The 24,437-nt window shown below is 36.0% G+C and overlaps 1 protein-coding gene across 1 annotated transcript in view; it reads left to right on the top strand.

The window, feature by feature from the left end:
• The window catches only part of CCDC88A (coiled-coil domain containing 88A), a 77,600-nt gene that overhangs the window by 15,301 nt on the left and 37,862 nt on the right, over positions 1–24,437 (top strand). Inside the window, exons 3-11 of the mRNA XM_010281928.1 lie at positions 4,365–4,473; positions 8,696–8,765; positions 13,343–13,401; positions 14,164–14,247; positions 15,096–15,236; positions 16,357–16,526; positions 20,562–20,643; positions 21,346–21,504; positions 24,136–24,282. Coding sequence (XP_010280230.1) covers positions 4,365–4,473; positions 8,696–8,765; positions 13,343–13,401; positions 14,164–14,247; positions 15,096–15,236; positions 16,357–16,526; positions 20,562–20,643; positions 21,346–21,504; positions 24,136–24,282 — 1,021 coding nt within the window. The remainder of the gene's footprint in view (positions 1–4,364; positions 4,474–8,695; positions 8,766–13,342; positions 13,402–14,163; positions 14,248–15,095; positions 15,237–16,356; positions 16,527–20,561; positions 20,644–21,345; positions 21,505–24,135; positions 24,283–24,437) is intronic.

Here is a 24,437-nt window from a genome sequence, read left to right as displayed (position 1 = left end):
GCTTTGGGGTTTATGTTTCTTTTGGACCTGTAGCCATAGTCTTTTGGAAAAATTTAAGATTATTAAAATAAATATATTCTGTGCGATGGATTGTCCTGAGACTGACATTCTGATTTTAATTGTTCATAGTCTGCACTAGTAGAGGATCATATAACTGGGCTGTGAGGTTTTTTTCAAGTGGTAAAAAGGTACAGTTCCAGAGCACATCTGTGGCACAAGTTTTCCCAGCAAAATTCACAAGCTTAGTAAATGGTTTCCTGCAATTCATGCCCCCCAGCCCCCAAGTTGAGTGCTTTCTGTTTTAAGATAAAGGAATTAATCATTTTTACTTAAAGCAGTGTAACTTCTATCAAAAAAGAAGCCTGGCATTTCCGTAAAATGTAACGAATGTGTTGATCATTGAGTTGGTCTTGATAGATGAAGATACAACCCATGTAAAATAAATAAATATATGGGTGGAGGGGGATACGTGGGGTGAATTGGTGGAAATAAAGGAATGCTAGTTTACTTTCAACAGTAGTAAAAGTTAACAGTTAAAAAAATCTTTGATATGTATCAACCTTAACTTTGACACAAGACTAATACCACAGAATGTCTTGATTGTATTTGTGAATGCATAATTTAGCAGGGTTGTTCCATACACTGTTGGATTTCTAAGGAGTAAGATGGAGAAGATGAAACATAGGAATGATTTGGTGTAGTACTATTGACAAAGTGTTGCTAAAGTGTTCTAAAAATGCTGTATTAGTATCTGTTAGCGCATCATTTGAGAGATGCGAGTTACTTATTTTTGTATTGTGAGAAGAAATGCTGGTATTCGGGAGCAAAGTCCGGGAGCAGGTATAACGACACCCTATAGTTCCTGATCTTGCCCATATGTTACGACTTTGGCTTTCAAAAATCTATTTTCATATCATCAAATAAAACACAAAGCACATGTGCTGCATCTTTGATGTATGCAAGTCCCAGTAGTGAAGTATTGTACTGCAAAACATGAAGATGGCAATGGTGCCAAAGGTGTGAAACTGAGAACTTGTGTCCTAAGAAATCTTGGGCTCCAGTTGCACTTTTTTTCCCCTTCTCCACACAGATATCCTTGGCACTGATTCTTTTTGCTGCTGTTCAGGAATTTGTTTCTGTGTTCACTTCCCATTTGTAGTGTTAGATAGTAACAATTTGTCTTAGAAGTGTGTAAAGATTTATGTTTACATTGCACACATAGCATTATGAAGACATAGTGCTATGCAAATGTTAAAGTTTTTGTTCTTAGAAGATCTGTCTAAATTTTCTAGTACAGCTTTTGAAATGAGAGCATAAAGCCTGAGCTTTTATGACATTTGTGTTTTGAATTCTTGTGGTTGCACACTAATTTTTGTGTTGATACTCTTATTTTAATAAGAGCTATTACAATATCCAGGAAACTCCAGTGCCTTCTGTTTTGAGTGCTCTAAAGGGAGAGTCATCTAAAATGTATGGCTGTAGAAATGCTGCTGAAGATGATGAAAAAGCCTGGAGATAATCCGATAGTCATTAAGATTAAAGATGAAGATTAAGGGCCCAAATCGGCCTTTTGGAGATATGAATGTAGAAATAGGAGACTTCAGCTGATCTCTGTGTGCCGTCAGGTCAGCAGGATTTATCCGGGATTTTCGCTTCTGATTTTAACAAATTTGAATGAATTCAGTTGGGAAAGGAGTTCAGTTCTGCATATCTGCAATGCACAATTTTTTTTAGCCTATTTAGTTCCTCTTGCAGCTACAGGTTGGCTGAATTAATAAATCCAAGGTGACATCTTAGTCACATAGTTTTGGCTAATATATTATAAAATATACGTTAATTGTTTATAGTATTTCCAGGAAAGTGGTGATGAGCATTTAGGAATGAGGCAATTACCCATGTAAGAATCTGTGTCCTGATTTTCCTAGATTTAGATTCATATATACAGGGAAAAAAAGATGCTATGCTTGCTGCTTTTCTTTAAAAATGACTGTGTGTTGGAGCTGCGTTTTATATATGATCTGAGTTCCTTTCCCAGTAATGTTTTTTTTCTATGTTATTTCTATTCGTGCTTACGAGCCAGGAAATTCTGATAGCAATAAACTGAAGAAAAGACATAAATAGATCTTTTAAAAATTATAACGTGCTAAAACCAAGGGAAGCTGTAAAAGGCAAATAAAAAATTGTTTAGGTAACTTAAATTTAAATGAAAAATACATAAATTTTGTCTATAGTGACACTTGTACGAAGAGCACATGAAACTACCAAAGTGGTAAATTGCATCAAAATAAATTATGATACTACTGTGTTCAGTGGAGTAGAGGGAATAGCTCATTTTGGGGGTTGGTGGTTTACATGTTACAGTTGAATGGAGTACCTGTATAGAAAGGTAGGAATCACATGTATGTCAATGATCTTGTAAACTACTTACCTGTAGTTTCTTTAGATAAAATCTATCTGTTCTGTATGATACATACTCTTTTTTCTGGTGTCCTCTGCACAGCCTTCATGTGCATCAGTAGCATCTGGCTTTTAGGTTGCAACTCCTAGGTGTCCTGTCAAGACAATTCCTGCCAACCTGTAACCTGCTCCATTCAGTCTCCTTCCAAGGAACTCTGCAGTAATACATGGTGGGATGGATGTGCTTTTCAAGAGCCAGTTCCTGTTCTCCAGGTGCAGATGTACCTGTGTGTCACCTGGCAATACGGTACACCCAAGTAATTGAGGGAAGGCCTGTGGTGAGCCTTTGCATGCTGCTTAGAACCCATGTGATTTGTCTGTGGAAAAAGTAGAAATACAGACCTTCCCTAAAGTGTGACTCTGGTAACTGAAGCATCATCTGTACCATGCATAGAAGAACTACCTCTCCTTTTGACAACACTTGTACTAAAAAAGCGGAAGAATTAGGGTGTTTTTGGGAATGGCATTTCTTCTCCATCAGTATTTGGTGGTGTCCACTATTCAGGTCACTTCAGTGTTATAGCAAGTTATTCCTTTTTCTGCATTTGATTCCTAAGTGTAATCCTTTGCCTGTACGTGTTGTTACTGAATTCTGTTACAGTGCCGTCACACCACTTACGCACTTTATCAGGATCATTCTCAATTGTCTTAGTGTTCTTTGAAGTTTTTTTTCCTATTCCTCCCAGTTTTTGCCAATGGCAGTTCTGGTAAGTATATTCTGTATTCCATTGTCTAAATCATTAATGACAATGTTGAATAAAAGCAGACCCAGCAGGCACACACCCTTGCAGGAACCTCCAGTTTGACAGTGAGAAGTTGATAGTTTCTTGTTGGAGTGCAGTATTCCAGCCAGCTGCACGTTTATCTGACAACGATATCATTAAACAATACAGTAATATAATTAAATATCAAAAGTTGTCTTGTGCAACTGTATCAAGTATCTTTGTAAAAGTTAAGAAACTTCACATTGGTCATCTCCCATGAATTCTGTAAGCCTTTTACAGGGTGTTGCGAGGGAGTTGCACTGGTTCTGCATTGTTTTCCTTGAAAAATCACAATGAATGGTTGTCATGCTGTCTTGTATGTGGTTAATAACTTGGTATGTTACGAGGTATTGAAAGAGAGTGACTCATCTGCATTTCCTCAGATCCGTTCTACTTTTTGTAGGAAAAAGGGATTGATTTCCTCTCTGAAGCCAAGATAAACCAGAGAAAAATCTGGTAGTATGTGAAACTACACGACAAAAACGTCAATTAATAATCCCTTTGTTGACAGAGCTCCGTCATCTGTAAATAAATTTAAAATAATTAAGTGTGTGTTAGAGTGATATATTTCATATTCGTCATTGTTCTAAAAGTGAAAACTTACATTCTGGTTTTGTGCCTCATGATAGTAAAATAGCATCGTATAGTTTTTCAATGTATAGACATTCATTAATGTAGCCAGCCTGAATTCTGTTATTTGTAATAGTCTGCATCAGCAAGAATGATTCCTGATGTCTGCAGCATGTGCTGGAATATTTACATTATGGCTGTGATCTGCTCTCTTTATTCCGTCAGGGATGGGGCTGCTTGTGAAGTGCAGAGCCACAAAAACCTTCTTCTTGTATTCATTCTGCGGTAATTGTGATGGGTGCTGCCAATTACATACTGCATTAATAGCCAAAAAGGGTGCTAATCTGACTAGCTGTATCAAAGACAGATGTTTCAAGTTACTTTTTTCTGCCTTTGGCAGTCACTTCCACAACTCCTTGTTTACTTGTAGAGGGGGGAGAAAAAAGCGCATGGTAACCAAGACAAGAAGTTGTTACGTTGGTACATTAATTACATAATTTGTTATATAGAAAGCTTTAAAGATTAATGTTCATTGTCTTTAATTTATTCTTTTTCTTTTTTTTCCCTCCCCAGTAATCCAAAGTCTGCTAGTCAGAGGATAAACAAAAAAGTAAACAATGATGCATCATTAAGGATTCAAAATTTGTCTATCTTGGTGAAACAAATAAAAACTTACTATCAGGTCAGTAGTTGTTTCTTGTATTATGTTTTGCATAGAATTGTTTCTAAGTCTTCTTTTACAGTTATGCTTTTAAGGGTAACAATAATAAGATTAGTATTTTGAGATATTGTATGGATGGTGGCTTGTTCATAAATCTGGTCAGATTTTTTTATCATACTTAATTTCCAGATGGTGTAGTAGTGTGGAAACACTTGTATGTGACTGATATGTTTATATAATAAATACTCTGCATCTTTGATTGCTCGTATACTACATTAAGCAGTATCGGTTGGTATTTTCTGAATTGAAGCAAGTTTTGTGCCAATGAGAGAAATTACTGAATGTGCATTTAGTCTTATCAATGGAATCTTTGTAAGAAAAATGTGACAAAATTTATTTGTTTTAGAATTAATTTGATTTTCAGTAGGAAAAAAAAATCTGTGAGGTGTTAACAATCAAATGGGCATTCATAGTAAATGCAGTGATTATATAATTTAGAGCTGTAAAATAGCCATTGAACTTTGCGATAGGTAAGAGCTGGTACTATGCCTTCGAGATGCAGAGTCTGTATAGAGTGGTGTACACATGGACACGCTGTAGTAGGACACTGCAGATATCACCAGAGTCCCTTACAGGGTGCCTTTTAGTGCCCTTCCACGCTTCCCTGCACCTTTCTGCCAAGAAAGTCCAGATGTGGGAGAAAATCTCCTTTGTTCTTCCTCTTACAGCAAGTGCATCATGACAGAGCCTGTACTGTGCTATGCTTTTCCTCATGTGTTTACGTATGTGGTCTATGTTCTCAAAAATTCCACAGTACTGTGAAAATTCCCAGCTGTCACTTACTGCAATGGTCAACCACTGTCCATCTTCCTAGCTAGCACTTTGTGCGTATGCATACTTGACATTGTTCTTTTCTTGGCAGCTACTGCATGTGGGTATAAGTGCTGCCTGTGAAGACCCGTATGCCTTTCCATGTCCTTGATGGTAGTAATTTTCAACCAGGCGTTAGTGTTTCGCAACTGGTACAACAGAAGGCACAAATGCTGACGGGATTGATCTTTAGTTGGATAGAAAGCATTCTCTGTGCTTCCTTGGCCATACAGTATCAGCCAGTCCTACTGCAACAGTATCAGGCAGAATTGCTTGCATTTAGGTGGCTTTACCTTTGAATGATTCAGGTTTGTGAATGTTGCTCCAAACCTTTGTGTTAGAAATAATTTATTACTTCTTTTTTAAAATAAAAAAGTATTCTTATTCAATAAACATTAAAATCGGTCACCGTGCCTTTAATGGTTCAAGTTTTTGCTGTGTAAGTGTATGCTGTAGAAAACTGGATATGCTTTTTTCCCCCCCTTTCCCTCCCCAGTCTCTTGGGCTGCTAGTCTTGTGAGATGCCAGCCTCTTGAGATACTGCAAGTGAGGGTGCTTAGAAACACTGCAGATCTAGCATTTTGGTAGGAGTGAAGGCATCTAGTAGCCAAACTGGAAGGCTTGTTCAAATGGAAAACTGCTTTTTGCATGTGTTGATGATCACTCAGACATGCCCACACGCATGCAGGGAGCTTTAAGTGTTGTGGGAATTTATGGGGTTTGGAGAGAAGTGTTAAAGGATGGGCTGTAGTCTTTGTTTTCTCTCAAACTTTGTGCAGCCTGGCAGCTGGTGTTTTCCCACAGCCTCTGCGTGGGTTAGCAAGGCAGCATAGCAAACTGTTTCAAGAAGGGGTCAGGTTAGTTCCTGTCACCTGTGAAATGACCCAAGGCAGAAGAGCTAGTGCTTGACAGATGCCTTGGAATTAGCCTGAGAGGCCTCTCATAGCCTGGGGTACGCCTTGGCAGAGGTGTGAGCCCCCACACCTGAACACTTCAGGCAGCTCTGTGTGCAGGATCATGCTTGGTGTATGTTCTGAACGGGATGCCTGAGATCTGAGTAGTGGAACATGGGAAATAATCACTGTATTAAGGTACAAGATTAATTAATGTCTGGAATATTACAGTAGGAATAAGATACTAATGGATATGGGGATTTTTAATTGTTAGCATTATGTTATCCTAACTCTCTTTATTGTGAGCTTGTCCATGCTAGTTTATTCTATGGGGTTTTATAACATCTGTGGAAAACATTCTCTCAATTTGGCAAATAATTGCATCAGTGCTGTGTGTGTACTTGTCAAAAAACCTGCACTGATAGAATAAAACACTCAAAATGTTATGTTAGATTATACAAGTTTTTTGGTTCCTGAGTTATCTTTGTTCTTCTCTGTAATTACAATTGTGTCGTCTTTTTCCAATGAAGCTGCTTTACTTCCTTACAGCATCACCAGACTCTTACTAGGTTCCAAACCAGCCTTTTGAGCCTAGACATTTCTCGAAGAGAAATGCAGCACAAGAATGTGGAATTGTTCTCAGCAGCTGATTCAGGAGAACTGATCCTCCTATAAGTTTTGGTAGGCTTGGGAGGTTTAATACAGTGAGGTTCCATGACTCCCATGGGTGCTCTGTCAGCCTCATTTGATAGATGATGTGTCTTTAATAAAATAAATTGTATGAACTCTAAATGTTTGTACAAGCAAGACAGAATTTCATAAAGAGGCTTAGTTTATTTTTGCAGGCTAAACAACAGCTAAAAGAAATATGTGAATTTTGGGACACACAGGTTCCAATTTCAGATTTTAATAGAAGCAGACATTTCAAAAGTCAACACAAATTGAGAGCAGTTGCACTGAGCTTACTGATGAAGTTAACACCTTGTGACAGAAAAGGTGGTAGACGTCTTTGAAGCAAGGTAGAGGTGTTGTAAGAAAAGAGGTGATAATGTCCTTAGCCCATAGAGGACACATTTCTTGGTTACCTGTGCTTGTACTCTGATTCACAGTAAGGAAAGCTTCATAATGGCATCATGGAATTATTTGAGCTATTACAAAAACCCCAAATAATAAAAAAGCCACCAAGCCACCACTTCTTAAAGTATGTGATTTTCTTTTGTAGTAGCTATAATTACTCATTGAATTCCTTATATTTTATCTGTTCCTCATTAATTTAAAATTTCCTGTGGTGCACTTCACGTCTTTTCTTTTAAATTTTGTTTGAAAATTGTCTTTATTGAGATCTTAGAAGTACAAGAGTCATAGCTGGCTGAAATTGACGACACTTGAGTAGGTCAAAGGTATTTTCTCCCTCCTTATAATTTGCATGTGCAGTGAATACGTATTTTTCAGTCTAGTATTAATCAGTTCAGATTTTTGTCCTGTATTAGCTGGCGAGAACTTTCAAGTATAGCTAATAATTTCCACAGGTGTTTTTCAAGTAATACTGTAATTTTTCAAATTTGACATAAAATGAGTTGACTTAAGTTATGTTTTTATCTTGCAATATGACACATAATATGTGCCTTTTGGATGTAAAATGGTGATGGTTCTGTAATACATATACAGTATGAACATTTTATATATTAATGAACCTGTCACTGTGGAAAAACAAAAAGCATGACTCCAGAGCTGCTGATAGGATGGCATCTGCTGTGAATAAACATCTGGGAACAGGAGGAAGACTATTCTGCTTCAGAAGAATTAGGCTCTGTCTAGACTGGGGATTTGACCTGATTACAGCCATTACTGGCTGATAGAAACTGTCCATTGATACAGTCTATAGAATGGATAGGCAAAGCTGCAGCTTGAGTGTGTGGGTCTTACCAAGCTAAAACTCTGCCTGATCACGCAAATAGGATTTTGTACCTTTATATTCAGAGTTGTCCCAGCATAAATGCAGGAAAAAACTTACTTTTCACATCCATGTTTTGGCAAGGCCACCGAGATTGTGGACATGAAATAGAGGAAATTGATCTTTTGTAGTATAAATGCAACTTAGAGCAAATAAACTAAATGTCTGTCAATAAACTAGTCAGAAACATGAACACTAGTAATTTAAAGGAGTTTTGCTATGTTCTGAGACACAGGATGTAGTTGACTTAAGATCCATAAAGCCAGCTCATTGCCACGAGAGGATTCTACTATGTTGAGATGATCTTGCAAACCAATAAAACAAGGCTTTTGTGGAAGTAATAAATACTTGTAAGTTTTTTTTAATTAGAGTCCAAATAATTACATATCGAACATGTATGTATTAAGACATGAAAAATTGTAAACTACTTATGTAATACTAATTTCTCGTTAGTGGTGGGTAGTACGTGATGTTTGCTTTTGTTCAATACATATGATTTAAATAATATTTTAATTAACTTTTATAGGAGACTTTGCAGCAGTTGATCATGATGTCTTTGCCAAATGTATTAATAATTGGCAAAAATCCTTTTTCTGGTAAGTTTATTTTTAACTAAGATGAAAATTTATATCGATGGAATAATTCGGATTAATTCACTGGAAATAAAATTCATGTAGGATTGAGCCTTTCAACAGAAGATTGTGTAAATACTTATAGCAAATAAGTGGTTTAATAATGATGAGTAACATTTTCTTTGTTCATGCCAGAGGTCCACACTTTGCAAAAAAGTATTCTGTCCAAGCTTCAGCACTGGCTGTCACTAGGATTTATATGTAAATGAAGTGCATTTCCCAGCCACCAGGGAGCCACTGATAGGACAAAGTATAAGTTTCATGTATTCCTGGCTAATACTCTTTCAACTTTCTTTACCTAAACCACCCCTGAGAAAATTGGCAGTTCAATGCCTCTCGCTTGATCCAACTCCTAATCCTTGTTTTTCCTTCCCCAAAATTCTCCTGCTTCACTTTCTCCTGCATCGTTACCTGAAAAATATTGCAATTACGTTCTTGATTTCTCCCCTGAACTGACACTGTCTTCTCCATGCTCCCGCCTTCTCTGCTTCCAGCTCTGAGAGTTGCAATTTTCAGACCAAGAAAATTAGCCTGTATGGACCCAGCTGACTATCCACAGCCACTTGGGAATCTCTGCACCATGCTCTCAATTCCAGAAGCACGGAGCAGACACACCTGGCCTGCATGGAGCCACTATGGATTGGGCAGAATTAATTTACTTGGGTCTAATGTGTCCCAGGTGTTCTACTTCTGATGGTCTAGCACCTCAGCAGAGAGGTTAGGAACTACTCTAACAGGCTGTGTAGCTTCCCCTGGCTTTTTGTATTTATTTAAGATGTCTTATATGCCATGCTTCCATGTACATGAGACAAATTTCTTCTCATGAGCAAGAAGAACCATTTGTGTTGCCTCACTTTTCAATTCCAGGGTTCATAACATTGATACTTTCCATATCCCATCTGCATATATCCCATTTATGTAGGTATCTTGATTTAATTTTTTTTAATTTTTACTTTCTGCTTTTGATGATTGCTGCTTTTGCTTATGAGGTCACAACCTTTTAAGATTTTGTATGTGTAGATGCTGTAATCAGTAATATGCACCAAGAAGTGTGAATGTGGTCTCTTCTTTTGCAAAAGAAGTAGAATCCATTGTGCTTTTAAATTTTGACTCAAGACTTCCTTAAATTTGTTTTAAAGATGCCATGGATTTGCATAGAGACCAGATTGAGTGGAAAAACAGATTAAAAAAAGCAGGTCATAGTATTGTTTTTGTAGTGTCACTTTTTATTCTCTTTAAGATACTGAGACAAAATATGTCTTAACAATATTGTGTAGTATAAGATGAAATGTTACTAAAAATGCACTACAAAACCCCACAAAGATAATTTAGTATTCACTTGTGTACATAAAAACTTACGCTTTAGTCATTAAAGCTTCTTCCTGTTAGGGACCTTAGCTAAGTCTGTGTAGCTTTTGTGGTTTGGCAACTCTGCTGGTGTATGCATTGCTCTCCTGTGGGGACGTTACTGGATTTGTGAGACTTCACTGTAGCATAGCCCACATATTAAAAAAAATTTATTGTGTACGGACAGCATTCTTGAAGATGTTTCAGATTCCTGCCTGAGTTCATCATGCAGTTTGACCTGAATCAATAGGTTGACCTGCACTTTTGGGTTCCATCCAGACCCTTTCCCCTTTGAAAGTTAGGACTGCTCTTGCTGCGTCAACTTGAAGAGGACCTCATCCCTCTAGGGATTTTTAAGCTTTTTTTCTTTAGTGGGCAAGTGTAGCAAAATCAAACCTTGGTGACCTTTTGAGAGACTTTCTGTGTAAAGCTGATGGCATCAAGGCGAGCCCCCATAGTAAAAGTCGATTCTCTGATAATTATTAGCATTTGGGTCACTGAAGTTTAGGATGTAGCTGTGATTTTTTTGAAGGAATGCCTCACAGTTTTTTCCCCTGTGCATTGCTTTGCACTTAAGGAATGATTAGTAGCAATACCAGAAGATGACAAATTGTATAAGGCAAGGGGAGATGTGATTTCAGGAAGAGAAATGTGTTTGACCATCTCAAAGGCAGTTGGCTAATCAAGGAAAATGCAGATAGAATGCTGGATTTGAGCTTTGGTAAAAAAGAGGTAATCGGAGACTTTATGAAGAAACATTTTGCTTGAGGTAATTGGCAGGAAGCCAGTTTGAGAAGAAAACTGGAGAAGAGCTACAGCCTGTGATTGTAAATGTTAAGTTAAATTACAGAGGAAAAGGAGAAAGGAGATAATGATGAGGCGAATGTTCTTTAACGGGGAAGAGGAAAGATTAAGACCAGTTCGTATTTCTGAGAAGCAAGCCGGGGGGGAAGGATGACTACAGAGGGTATGAAAGTCGGGGATAAGAGTGAGTGCAGGGAAGATCAAAGGATAGGATGGGGTAGGGACAAAGTTCAAGCAGCAAGTTGGAGGGTATGGAAGAGAGGCATCAATGATCTATTCCTGTATTTGTGATGGAGAAAAAGGAAGAAAAACATGCAGGATGGTTGGTAGCAGCGGGAAGCTGACGTTGTTCAATATTTTGCCATGTTCCTTCAGGGAATGCGGAGAGACATGGAAACAATATGCAGGTAGGCTTTTAATAGCCAGTCGAAAGATGCTGAAGCAGTGTGCAAATTAATGTCCAAAGAGGGGTTGAGAGATTGCTTTTTTAAAAAAAAAAAAGTGATGAATTTATTGGGATAAATGGATGTAGGATGCGAGGTGTTGGGATGGATTCCTTCTATTACAATATTCTGGTTAACCTTTATTGATTAAGACAGGCAGCCAGGTGGAATTCCCATTCTTTAGCTGAATTAGCGTGCTTCTGATGTTCACCGAATGTTTTCTGTTTCTATGTAAAAGACTTCACAACTCGAGTCTTAGGGATACAAGAAGTCTGTGTAAATGATTAAAGATCTCCCGTTTGAGTTCATGTTCTTTGTAACTTATCTGCTTGACAAACCTCTCTTGAAAAATTTAAACATTACATGTTCATTGGGATTATACATATCTCCCTCTAAAAGAAGCAGGTTGAGTCAATGTTGAAAAAAGGCTCTCTGCTTAACAGTACAACATGCAGAGAACTCCAAGGGAAGGTGGAGAAACTTAGCAGCTGTCTTTCATCTCCACTTTATGGCAGCAGGCTTGAATCTTCACCGAAAGCTAGTTAACATCATTAAGAGTTCTGTATTCTAGTTTTTTTCTTGATTGCTTTTTAATTTCTTCTTTTGATAAAGATTACCTCCTATCTGTAACTTTTTGAGAAGGATTTTACATTTGCTTCACTTACAAAATACTGTAGTGGATCAAATCAAAGGACAATTTTTTTCAAGTGCTTGTAAGTGAATAGTTACATCTTTCTTAGGTGGGGGTTCATCCAAAATAGACTTAGTTGCCCAACGTAGAGATTGCAAACTGCCATTTAGGAAGGAAGATTCTGGTTGAATTTTCTTTTAGATGCTTATAGTCACCTCGTGATCATTGGAGATCATCTGTGATTACCAACCGAGTCCTTTAAAAGAAAAAAAAACACGGGCAACTTCAGTAACTTAGGTCAGGTTCAAGAATGACTGTGCGTAGTGTAGTACATGCTAGACATTCCCTGTTTGCTATTTGGACTGAGAGTGAAAATGTTGGTATCAGTAGTAGTTATACCAGCTGTGTTGCAGAGTACAGTTTTGCAGAATAAAGGTCAGATTTCTAGCCAGACCCAGCATTATCATGTTTGACAGCACAGCTTTTGTCTGGTTAGCTAACAATGAAATAAACCATTGGCTGAAATCCAGAGTGTATTGTAGAAAGGATGCTATTAGAGCCCTTTTATTCCTAGATAGCCCAATGGGTAGTGCTTTCTGTTTCAGTAAAGCAAAATGATACATGACCATACAGAGTTTAATTCCAACTAGCCTAAGCTATTTTGCCATCCGTAAAGCATTTGCTTTATGGCATTTATATTCTAGATATAGCATATATTTAGTAGCAGATGAGGACATTTTGAGTGTAAAAAGTAAGAAACATCTTTACTAATCTCTAAACAGAGTTCTTTAACTTAAGCTTCTTTAGGAGATTAAGATGCTTAAGGCCAGATTTGGAAATACGTTTTGATTTTTAGACGTGCAGATGAATATCTAATACAGCTTTATAAAATAATTTAAATGAACTTGTCTCCTAACTCTTACAGAGTGGGCGTGGCAAATAATATAAGCACTGTAACTATGTTGAGATACCTGAGATTACAGTTGAAAACTTGATTGTAGGTCTCCAAAGCACTTTTGAAAATGTCGCTCTGAAGTTTTGCTTTACAAAGGGCTGGAATGATGGTTTTTCCATTTGAAACTATTATGGATGTTAAGCTATCTGTTAACAGTGAAGGTTGGCAGATAAATAGCAAAAAAGACTAAGTTGAAAGCTGGAAAGATGGGATTTTCTTCATCTTACTGTTTTCTAAACTAGGTTAACGTAAATGATACGAAAATAATGAGGAAAAAGTCATGTTTGCTGAGGAGCAGGGGAAGAAGCTTAAAGTACCATTTTATGCTCTACCATTTTTTTTGTTCCTGTTTTCCTCCTAGAGCCAGGTACTGAAGAAGTAAAAAAACTCCTCCTGCTTTTACTTGGTTGTGCGGTGCAGGTAAGTTTAATTAATTTTATATCTGTATGGAATGGTTTAAGAGTTAGCGATCTCTTTTCTTGCTATTTAACACTTATGGTTGTATATAACTTTGACCTTCCTTCCTGTAGTGGTACTATTGCATTCCATGAAAATTTGGATATTCTTACAGTTAAAATGGGTACAACTGTAGCCTCTTACGTTTTATTGTATGAATATAGCAAACTGTATGTAGCATTTCTAATAGTGTATTAGTTTTAATATTTTAATTCACCTGGTACTGAAAAGGGAGGAAGAAAGTGGTTAAGTAATGAAGAATTATCTTACTGATATCTTATTGAAACTGTTTCAAGTATTTAATAATTTTTTTTTGCTGGAATGCTGTACTTATTAGGAAAGTTTGTACCATTCAGCTAATTAAATTGAAAAAATAGAACCAGTTATATGTTCTTAATAAATTAATAGATAGGGAACTTGAGTACTAGAGGACACTGAAAAAGATACCTCTGGAACTCAGTATGCTAAAATTTGAGTAAGTAGCTATTAGGAAACCTCTTAATTGCCCCATTTCAATAGCTGTTTTTTCTTTATCATTTTAATAATGTTGAAAGTTGTCATAATTAATGTGGCATAAACCAAGTATTTATTGGTCAACACAATTATTGGGTAACTTAGCAATGTGATCATTGTAATGTCAGCTTTATCATTTTTAGGTCTTAGAAATACAAAGGAAGAATGAAAATACTTGTGATTATGTATGTATGTATATGCCTTTATTTTTAGTGTCAGAAAAAAGAAGAATTTATTGAAAGAATCCAAGGTCTTGATTTTGACACAAGAGCAGCTGTTGCAGCCCATATTCAAGAGGTATGTTGTTCTCGTGCTTTTAATTTTTTGGAGGTGGAATATTGTACTAGAGAGGGACTTTTACAAGGGCCTGTAGTGATTGGACTAGGGGTAATGGCTTTAAACTGAGAGAGGGTAGATTTAGATTAGATATAAAAAAGAAATTTTCTACTGTGAAAGTGGTGAGGCAGTGGAACAGGTTGCCTAGAGAAGTTGTGGATGCCTCATCTCTGGAAGTGTTCAAGGCCATGCTGGATGGGGCTTTGAGCAACCTGGTCTAGTGGAAGGTGTCCCTGCCCATGGCAGCAGGGTTGGAACTAGATGATCTTTAAGGTCCCTTCCAACCCAAACATTCTATGATTCTAAGATTAATTGCATTTGTTCAAAAGCAAGTAAATCAAATATGTGATTTGTATATCTAGTGTTTTTAGTAAGCAAAAAAACCTTCATTTTTTTTAATCGATTCGCAAAATATGTCATTATCAAGCTCTTTTGGATTACATTGTTAAAGCAGTACCAGGGAGTAAGCATGTTGTTCCAAGAATTTCTTAGAATTACAGTGAATTTAGTGTAATGAAATTTTCATGTGCAAATTTACTTATAAAATACAATTCAAATCCCATGTATGTGACATGTAATATCTATTGTCATAGTCACTTTTTGCTTTTTATTTTGCCAGAAGTGCGCGGTATTACTTTCAGGTAGATAAGAAACTATTCCATAACGTACGATTTATCTATTTTAAATGTTTTTTCATACCTTGTGTAGAGAATCTAACCTGTAGAATTTTAGCTTTATTTTCTTATGCTTCCTTTCTACTCGTATAATTTAAAGCGGATGTTTTTTCTCTTCCATTTCATTCTGTGTAGGTAACTCATAATCAAGAAAACGTGTTCGATCTGCAGTGGATGGATGTCATTGTATTGACACAAGAATATGTTGAACCACTCTTGAAAAACATGGCATTACATTTAAAAAGACTTATAGATGAAAGAGATGAGCACTCAGAGGTATGGATGTGGTTTGTTGCTTAAGAGAAATAGAAGATTTTTTTTTTTTTTAATTATACAGCGTAGCATTTTATAACTAATAGTTTAATGTATGTCCTCTTAGCATATTTAAGCAAGAAATCCTTACTGTCAATAAGTTCTTTCAGGTAGTTACAGGGTGCATACTAGTTGTTGAATACCGTGACAAACTAGAAAAGGTAATGGCAGATGATCTTTGTAATGTAACCAAAGTCTGAAACAACTTTAAATGTTGAAAACAGAAAATCGAAAGCTGTGTTGGCTGAAGCTTTCAGGACTGCAAGCTGGTCGCTGAAAAGTGCCTGTTATTATTACTGCATCCTATTGTACAGCTTTGAGTCAACTAGAGCAGCATTCATACTAGGAGAAGAGGTTTTACAAGCTTATCACAAGGCACAATCATTGTACTGTGCGTGAATGAAGAAACAGGAATGTATTTAATAAAAATTGCAAGTTATGAATCATCTTGATGGTCCCAGATTTGCCCCTCAGAGTGAGGATATGTTAATGTTGCAGTTACTCCAAATATTCCTTTGACATTTAGCAACTGTCTTTCCAGTTCACAGCCTTGATAAAACAGAAGCTTAACCATAAGGGGAGAGGATGTGTGGTAATCCCTTTTTGCAGCGCAAAGGAAAGTAACTTTAAGATAGAAGACTTCTTCATATTAGGATAACACCTTTATTTATGTGATGAAATAGGAATATTCCTATAGGTCTCATGCTTTATTCAGTCGGCAAGGATGCTGCTGCTCACTGCAGTGCACTAGCTTTAGAGATTTATATTGATCCTCATGTGCAAGGAATTCATGCTATTTCATTACCCATTCTAAGCACTGATAATTTTGTGGACTTAAAAGTCTATAAATTTGAGTAGTTTAAGAATAGCCAAATGGTACTGTTAAGCAGCTATGACTCTTTGCTTTAGGTATAGAGTTGTATGTAAGGCTTCTAACTTCTTTTACGGTAAAACTTTTCTTGCTTCATTTCAGTCTTTGATTTATTAAGGCAGTGAGTGATGATAGTTTCTGACATATAAGTGTTGCTTTGAACGCAAGTCTGTGCTTTTTTCCTTTTTTTTTTTTTTTTTTTTAATTTCTTAGACTATCATAGAACTCTCAGAAGAACGGGACTGTCTCCGTTTTCTACCTCACGCATCAGCAGCACAATCACCTTGTGGATCTCCTGGCATGAAACGCACTGAAAGCAGGCAGCACCTGTCAGTAGAGCTAGCAGATGCCAAAGCAAAGATAAGAAGGCTTAGGCAAGAGCTGTGAGTACACGTAGATCGCAGAAATGTGTTGAGAGTAGTACGGTTTTAAGATGTTGTTGATTTTGCACAATAGTAGTACTCTAGATGAATTCTTCATTCTTTCAAGTGTTAAATTACAGTTTTAAATGCTTCTTTTAGTTAGTGTACCCCAGGAAGCATATTTTTAGCATGTAAGCGTATTTATAGACCAGTGTGACAAATACAACTTTTCATCTGTGTTTGTCTTGATCTGTGTTATGAATTATATTGACGTTTTAACCATAAACATACTGAAATCAGTGAACTACTGCTGTGGTAATTTTGCATCTTTTGTGCTCTGAACTTTCTGAAAAATTAACTGCGAGCAATCTCTTGAGCATATTACAATACAGTAACGGTCTCTTTGTTCTACATAAATTGTTTGTCTTTTAGAAATACTTAGAGCTAATCTAATGCAGCATTGCCTTTTTCTTTCACATATTGTGTCCACATTGTTGTTTCAGAGGCGAATTCTTTGTGCTTCCTCTCTTGTTCATTATCATTAATGAATTACTATGGTTTTAATATATCTATATATGTGTTTCTAAGAGATTAGCTTTGCAGTTGTGGCAATTGTGGTGTGACACACTCGAGCAATTACATGGGGCAGGCAGGTAGGGACTGGAAGCAAGAGCTGTGTCCTGACCATTCAAGGATTAGTGGCAAAAACGTCCTTTTTAAAAGGAGGTAGTGTTGTAGTGATTCCTTATCGGCAGCGTGATTAAGTTACCTGTTTCTTATTGGAAACAGAGTAAGGAAAAGTCATATAGTTCATTCATGGTTTACGAAACATTTGAATTGATGCTGATAGGAATTATCATAAAAAAAATTGTCATTAGAATAATTTCCTGTCCCCCATCTCTTTGTTTCTTTCTGTGTCAAAGATTCCTTGTCTGCACAACACTTGTTTGCTCATGCTTTTCAATACTGTTCCACTTTTATCTGCTGTGCCATTCTACAGAGAAAAATGAAAGGAAGACAATTATGCAAACCAAACTCCACTAAATCTCCTGACCCAGTAAACTCAAAGTCTGTTTCACTGCATCCAGGTTTGCAGTAGAAGTGGTGGTTATTTATGTCTGAGGAATAATGTAATTTGTAACATGAGTAGACTTTTATAGCTTGGGTCAGTTCTGGTTTCTTACAGTTTCCAACTTGCTACCTTCATATGGTTAAGGGAGTGCTCTTTTCTCCCCCTGGTGCTGACCCCTTAGCTAAGAGGTATATTCTCCTCCTTCACCTTATCCAAGTACTGTGAAAAATCAGTCCCATTATAACAACAATCTTTGTTTCTTTGTTTTTCATATTATAATTAAAACCTTTTTTTTCTATTTTATGAAGAAAACTGATTCGGTGTCAACAGATACTTAGTCTGTCTTTGTAGTCTAGGAATAAATCTAAGCAGTGGTAGAGAGTTACTAAACGAGAAAAACATTTTTTTTTCTGTTTCTCCCTATAGCAATGTGCAATGTTGTTTTAGCAGAGTGAAATGTGTGCCATTTGAACTTAAAATACAGATGTTAAATCTGAAGAGTTTCAATATCTATAGTAACTTGCCTATAGTTTAGAAACAGCATAAATAAAGTTGTGGTGGTAGGTTTTTTTAATCCAACAGGGAATGGCCTCAAGTTGCATGAGGGGAGGTTTGTGTTGGCTGTTAGGAAATACTTCTTCACTGAAAGGGTTATCAAGCATTGGAACATGCTGCCCAGGGAGGTGGTTGAATCAGCATCCCTGGAGGTCTTTAAAAGATGCGTAGATGTGGCGCTTAGGGACATGGTTTAGTGGTGGCCTTGGCAGGTTTACAGTTGGACTTTATGATCTTGAAGGTTTTTTTCAGCCTAAATTATTCTGTTCTGTATCTCGTGGAGAGAGGAGGCAGGTAAAAGTAAATTAAAAGTTTAAGGTAGCATAAGTCACAATTTCCAGCTCGCTGGTCTGCTTTTTATCAGTTTGTTGATCAGATCATCTCTAGCAGGCTGGATTAAGTATCTGGTTGATTTACGCAGAGGATCCCCTTCCCCCACTACATCTTGGTCCTCATGAAGAATAGAGGACAAAAAGATAGGACTCTTTTTCTGATGTCTGTATTATTATGTGTCTACTGAAATGAGCCCGCCCAGGATATTCTATAAACAGCTGCACCAAGAAAATTAGTGAAAAAATTGCTGTTATTAGTTTGATTGACAGTTAATAGATAGCCTAAACAGTGAACACTGGTATGTTCTGTATAATTTAGTACAATCCTCTCTAGTCTGTAGCTGAAGCATGCAATTAGGGCAACAGTGATGGCTCGGAACATTTCACGTTTTGCCCTCTATTTGAATTCAATTTGTAAATAGATTTCCTTTACGTGTAGCACTATATTTAAAATACTAGACTTTGATAAATTAAATTCTGTCTGTAGCATTTGGTATTAAATGCTGCATTTATAAAGAAATTTTAAAATGAAAATTCATTCCAGAGTTGAAAATACTCAACTTATTTATAATCTGGTTTTGGCAATGAACCTTCATATCTGGTTTAGTATGCACTGCAGCTAATATAATTTCATACAAAAGGTTTGTAAAGATTATTCTTCTTTGCAGCACCATATACCAACAGTTGGATGCATAACAGCAATTTGAGGCTTATAATATAGAAACTCCAGAATTGGAAGGTGCACACTGAATTTTCTATATTAAGTTCCGTGTGTTTCTATATAGAAGAATAATACAGGAATATAAATGTTAATAGAAAAGTTACAGTAATCTCACATAATACAGGGTACGTTTGTGTTTCTGAATACACATGTAGAGGGAAAGCTTTGATATTTGCTGTGGACAGTGACGTTGCAGTGAGCTATACCTAGATGAACCCTTGTTCACTTTTAGGCTGTCAATGACCTTTTTGAAACACTGTATGGTTGCAGAAAGATCATTCATTGTGAAATTGGCTCGTTTTTTAAAGTAACTGTTCTAGTTTTGTTTAAAACGAATATATTTTTTGTTAGTATGATTACTTTTACATTGTATTATACCTTTTAGTCCACTAAATGATCTTATTTTCCCCTTTTCTACTTCTGTTTTGTTTCATACTTGTATTGCAAAACCTTAAATAATACAGTAACATGTTTGAATATGTAGTATATCTTTTAAGGGTATACAATTTTGGATATGGCAGGTTTTTCAACCATGAATACTGGTTGTTCTGAAGTGCAGTTGTATTTTGAACATTAGGTATTCTGTGTCTTTGAGAGAATTAAATATTTCCCTTGTACTTACTCATTGTTTAATGAACTCATTTTTTTGAGCATTGAAAACTAAGAGTGAGCTGGAGGTTAAAAATGAATTCTGTAAGAATTATGGTATTCTATGTCAAATTTTTTTTATTAGAAATTTCTGAATCAACTAAAGCAGACACCGCATTGTTTCCATAAAACTAAAAATCACTATGCACTTCATAAAATCAGTAAGGTTATTAAGCGGTATCTTCTTTTAATGTGTAAAGGCACCTGAAAACATTAATTCTTCTCTGTAAAACAAAAACAAAAATTACAAGAATATAAAAGTGCTTTTAAATTTGGCTTTACCTGATCTTTGACCGGATGCATCAGCGGTCATTGTCTGGCTCTCCTGGAAAATATTTGGACCTTTTGAATGTATATTTTGAAATTACTCTAAGTTTACTGTTGGATGTGAATCTCCTGGTACACATTCATGTGTATTGTTTGGGCTTTTTTTTAAAAAAAAAAACAAACTCCTTATCCCATATCAAAAAAATCCCTTATTACACCCTAATGTTTTTACCCCGCGTAAGTAGGAACAACAATTTAAAGGACTATGAAAAATCTGACCGAATGTAAAAGATTAGATAGAGGCTAAAACCTAAAGAATATTTAAAGCATAATGGCATACCTAAGTTTTACACTTTCCCGTGAAACTCTTGATTAAATAAGGGAAGTCTCACATATCTCAGTAGTTTGTTCTCAAATGAGATGATCATATTTAAACTGTGTTTTATGTTTTCTCTTTTAAGTGAGGAAAAGACTGAGCAGTTGCTTGACTGTAAACAGGAACTTGAACAGATGGAAGCTGAACTAAAGAGACTTCAGCAAGAGGTATAGGTTTTGTAAAACTATTGTTTAAAATATGGTGAGCAAAAAAAATTTGCTGCCACCAGAATTTTTTTTTTAATTAGGAAGTATGCTTTCATGCATTCTTTTTTTTTCTTTTTTTTTTTTTATTTTGCACTCTAAACGTGACCTTGTGTAATTTATTCCTTTATTTGGTCTCGTACACTGGAAGAATATTCTGAGTTAGGTTAGTATTTCTTCTCTTAAGTTTTTATTTTCACATTCAAGCAATTTACCACCAATACATCGTGTGAGTGTATATGTGCTGAGTTTTTTTTTCAAGAACAATCCACTCAGAGTTTGGCTAGTTTTCTTTACAGTTTGAGTCTATGTGTTGATAATGAGGAAGAACATCTGAATAATTTATTATCGCGATATGAGTGTATAAAATTATTTGGGGTCATTTAAGTATATTTTCTGTAAAAGAAGTTTGCTGTTCTGAAATTTATAAATGAGTACATGCCTCTCCTTGAAAAAGGCCAATGCAGTTTTCCTGGAAATACGTCATCTGGACCGAGCCTCTAAAACACATGATTTTTTTTTTTTACCCTTTACCTTTCTTAGAATTAACTTACGATAACCCCCTACATTATTCCTGATTTAAATAATGAAGCAACTGTGTTATCCTTCAGCATGTATACTGTGCAGTGTTCTTGCCTCTAATTTCTGTATTTTCTTATTTTCTAGAATATGAATTTACTCTCAGATGCCCGTTCTGCCAGAGTGTATAGAGACGAACTAGATGCTCTTCGTGAAAAGGCAATTCGAGTTGACAAGCTTGAAAGTGAAGTCAGCCGGTATAAAGAGAGGCTGCATGATATTGAATTCTACAAAGCTAGAGTGGAGGTATATTAAGGACAATAAATACTAAATAACCATCATTTTTTGTTTGCTGTGGCTTTTTCAAAGTTGTTTTGATGACTTAAACATTGGGACATGAAAACAGTGTTACAGCTTTTTGCTCTGGGGTATAGTCAGTCTTTTGTGATAACTACAGTTTTTAGGTAAAAGTCCCTGTGTCTAATGCCATGCAGTTTCATTTGAAGTCAGCAGTACTCAACCATAGCTCTAAGCTAGCAAGACCAGTAGGAGCCTTTGTTTAGTATATATACAATGTATTGAGAAACTCAAGGAGGAATTAATTAAAAATGCTATAAATCCAGTAATTTTTCTCCTGTTGTGAGTCTTCTAAGAGACAGTGTGAAAGACATGAAGAATGTCATAATGCCAATGACCAATAATATAGCATCCTCTGGAAAAAGACTTCTTTCTTTGAATGTTTAAAAGTTAAAACCTTTTAATGAATGTATACTTCATATGTCACAGCATAAAACAGCTACTACTGATAAAAACTACTATTGACGAGAGGGGAAAAACTGCAAGGCAAAAAACAGATCAGTCCTTCATCCAATACTTCTAATAATAGCTTTAGTCAGAAATAAAGCATATCCACTGACATGGGAGTTAATTAGCTTTTTAATGAATAATGAAATGGATAGTTTTTCCAAGAGGACTACAGTGTAAAAAAGTTAACAAAAGACTGTAGTGAGAGATAAGGTGTATGGTGCAGATTAAAACATTGTTAAAAGGGCTTTAGACAATTCTGAAATTTAAAAAAAATCATGGTTCCCAAGACTTGGTGTTTTTTTTAAGATGACTTGTTCTTAGGCTTGCTTGTGGAAATTAATTTTATCATCTTCCTGTGAAATGTGTAATGTGAAATAATCTAATGAAATTTGAAGAAACTTTCTCAAGATACGTTAAATACAGACCTTAACAGCTGTCATCGAAAGATCCATTCTTGAGGAGGCTCCAAAGCTGCCTTTGTGTGCCACTTAAAAACAAAGTCTGGTAACTGCTTTCCAACTCTGAATCTTTTCTCAGTGTTTGGCATACTTTAAACAAGATAGTGCTGTTCAACATGAGTTCAGTGATAGAGGTCTGATGCTGTGATTTATGTTCTCAAATTTCCTCAAAGTTGTTGGCTGTTACGTATATATGATGCAGTAGGTCAGCATATGTAGGTCTGTTGAAAAATCAGGTACTGTGAGTGGTGAGCACTATCATCATCTTGCCTACATATGAGCAAACTTTTGTATGTGAGCTATTTGAAAATCAGCTGACATGAATGACTTTATAACTACTGCTGTAAGAGGGCCTGAAAGCATATGGTTAAAAGAAAATTGTAAAGGAAGAGAGATTAGTGTACAGGATTTGAAAACAGTGGAAATTTAGTTTTCATCGAGTGTTTAAACTAGTAAAAAACTAAAATTTGTTTACGTGTTTCATAGCTGGTAAGTATCTGATTTTTCAAGCATGCTTGAGTATAGACAGATGTTAATTAGTTGGTTATGCTTCATAATAATAGTAATTATAAGTTAACATTTGTGTAGGGAGAAGTATGAAGGATAAATATTTCGATGTTATATTCACTGATCTTTTTTCAGATTTTGCAGCTGACTGCATGCTGAAGTTTAAAAAGTTTTGTCTTTATATCATGAGTGAAATTGCTAATTATATGTTCTTACACATTATTATTTTCATCAGATGTCATTAAAAAAACCCCACCCCTATGTCCATGAATTAAAGCTATTTAGGACCTTTGAATACGGCTCGTTGTATTTTAAGAATGCGGTTGCATTTGCACCATCATGTCCTGACTTTGGGCTTGTGTAAGTTTGCCCAGTGGCCTGTAAACCTAATTATGGCTTGTAGAAAATTATTCTCTTAAGTTTTGTTCTCCATTTCCTGCAACCCAAAAATTAGCGAGTTCAGTCTGATAATGAGATAAATTATGGACTGAGAAGGAGCATCTGCATCTGTCTCCAGTCTTTGATGGTGGCCAATAGTAGATGCTTAGAGGAGAGTAAAAGAACAGGGCAAGCACTTGGTGGTAACTTGGTGACATTGTGCTCTCCCAGCTTTCAGCACTCTCTGCTCAGGAAAATCATACTCAGAGGTGGTACTTTTGAGGTTTTTAGCCTTCTCTTCCATGAATTAGATAACTTCCCAACACACGTAAGCCTTTCCATCTACACTATCAGATAGCAATGAGTTCCCCAATTCAATTACATGGTGTGTGAAGTACTACTTTTTGTTTGCTTTGAGCCTGACACCTGTAATTTTAATTTAATGTCAGCCTTTTGCTTAGCTGTAGTCCATATCCATGCAGTACATCACATCTCAAATGACAGAGATACTTTTGGTTTGATTGTAATTATGAACAACTTATTTATTCTTAGTGGTTTAGGGACTACTTAATTCCTCTTACATAAAATTTTCTTTTCATAAAAATTCCATAAGTTATAGTCATGTGAAATTTATAAAAAAAATTTAGAGCAAAGGTCTGTTACCATTTCCAAATGAATGTTTTAGGATTAGAGTAACGTTTCTAAAACTAGTTATGATGTGTATCAAAGTGTGTGTGAATAAGGAAATGCTTTTATTTGAATTTTTTTTGTCGCTTAATTCTTGCAGGAGTTAAAGGAAGACAATCAAGTGTTGCTAGAAACAAAGACAATGTTGGAAGACCAATTAGAGGGGACCCGAGCCCGTTCTGATAAATTACATGAGTTAGAAAAAGAAAATCTACAATTAAAAGCCAAATTACATGATATGGAGATGGTAAGTGTAAATGGAGGATCACGAAGACAACTGAGAAGCATTGAATTTCATTAATAAAAGAACTTCCAGTCAAAATAGTGGGGGAGAGGAACTGGAAGTATGTCTTGATTTACTAACACTTTCCAGATACGGTTTCCTACAGTAGCTTTGGTTGT

The sequence above is a fragment of the Phaethon lepturus genome, unplaced genomic scaffold (genome assembly GCF_000687285.1).
Source record: "Phaethon lepturus isolate BGI_N335 unplaced genomic scaffold, ASM68728v1 scaffold17082, whole genome shotgun sequence".
NCBI classification, from domain to species: domain Eukaryota; kingdom Metazoa; phylum Chordata; class Aves; order Phaethontiformes; family Phaethontidae; genus Phaethon; species Phaethon lepturus.
Note: the sequence above shows the minus strand (reverse complement) of the source record. Positions and strands in the feature narration are given on the sequence as shown.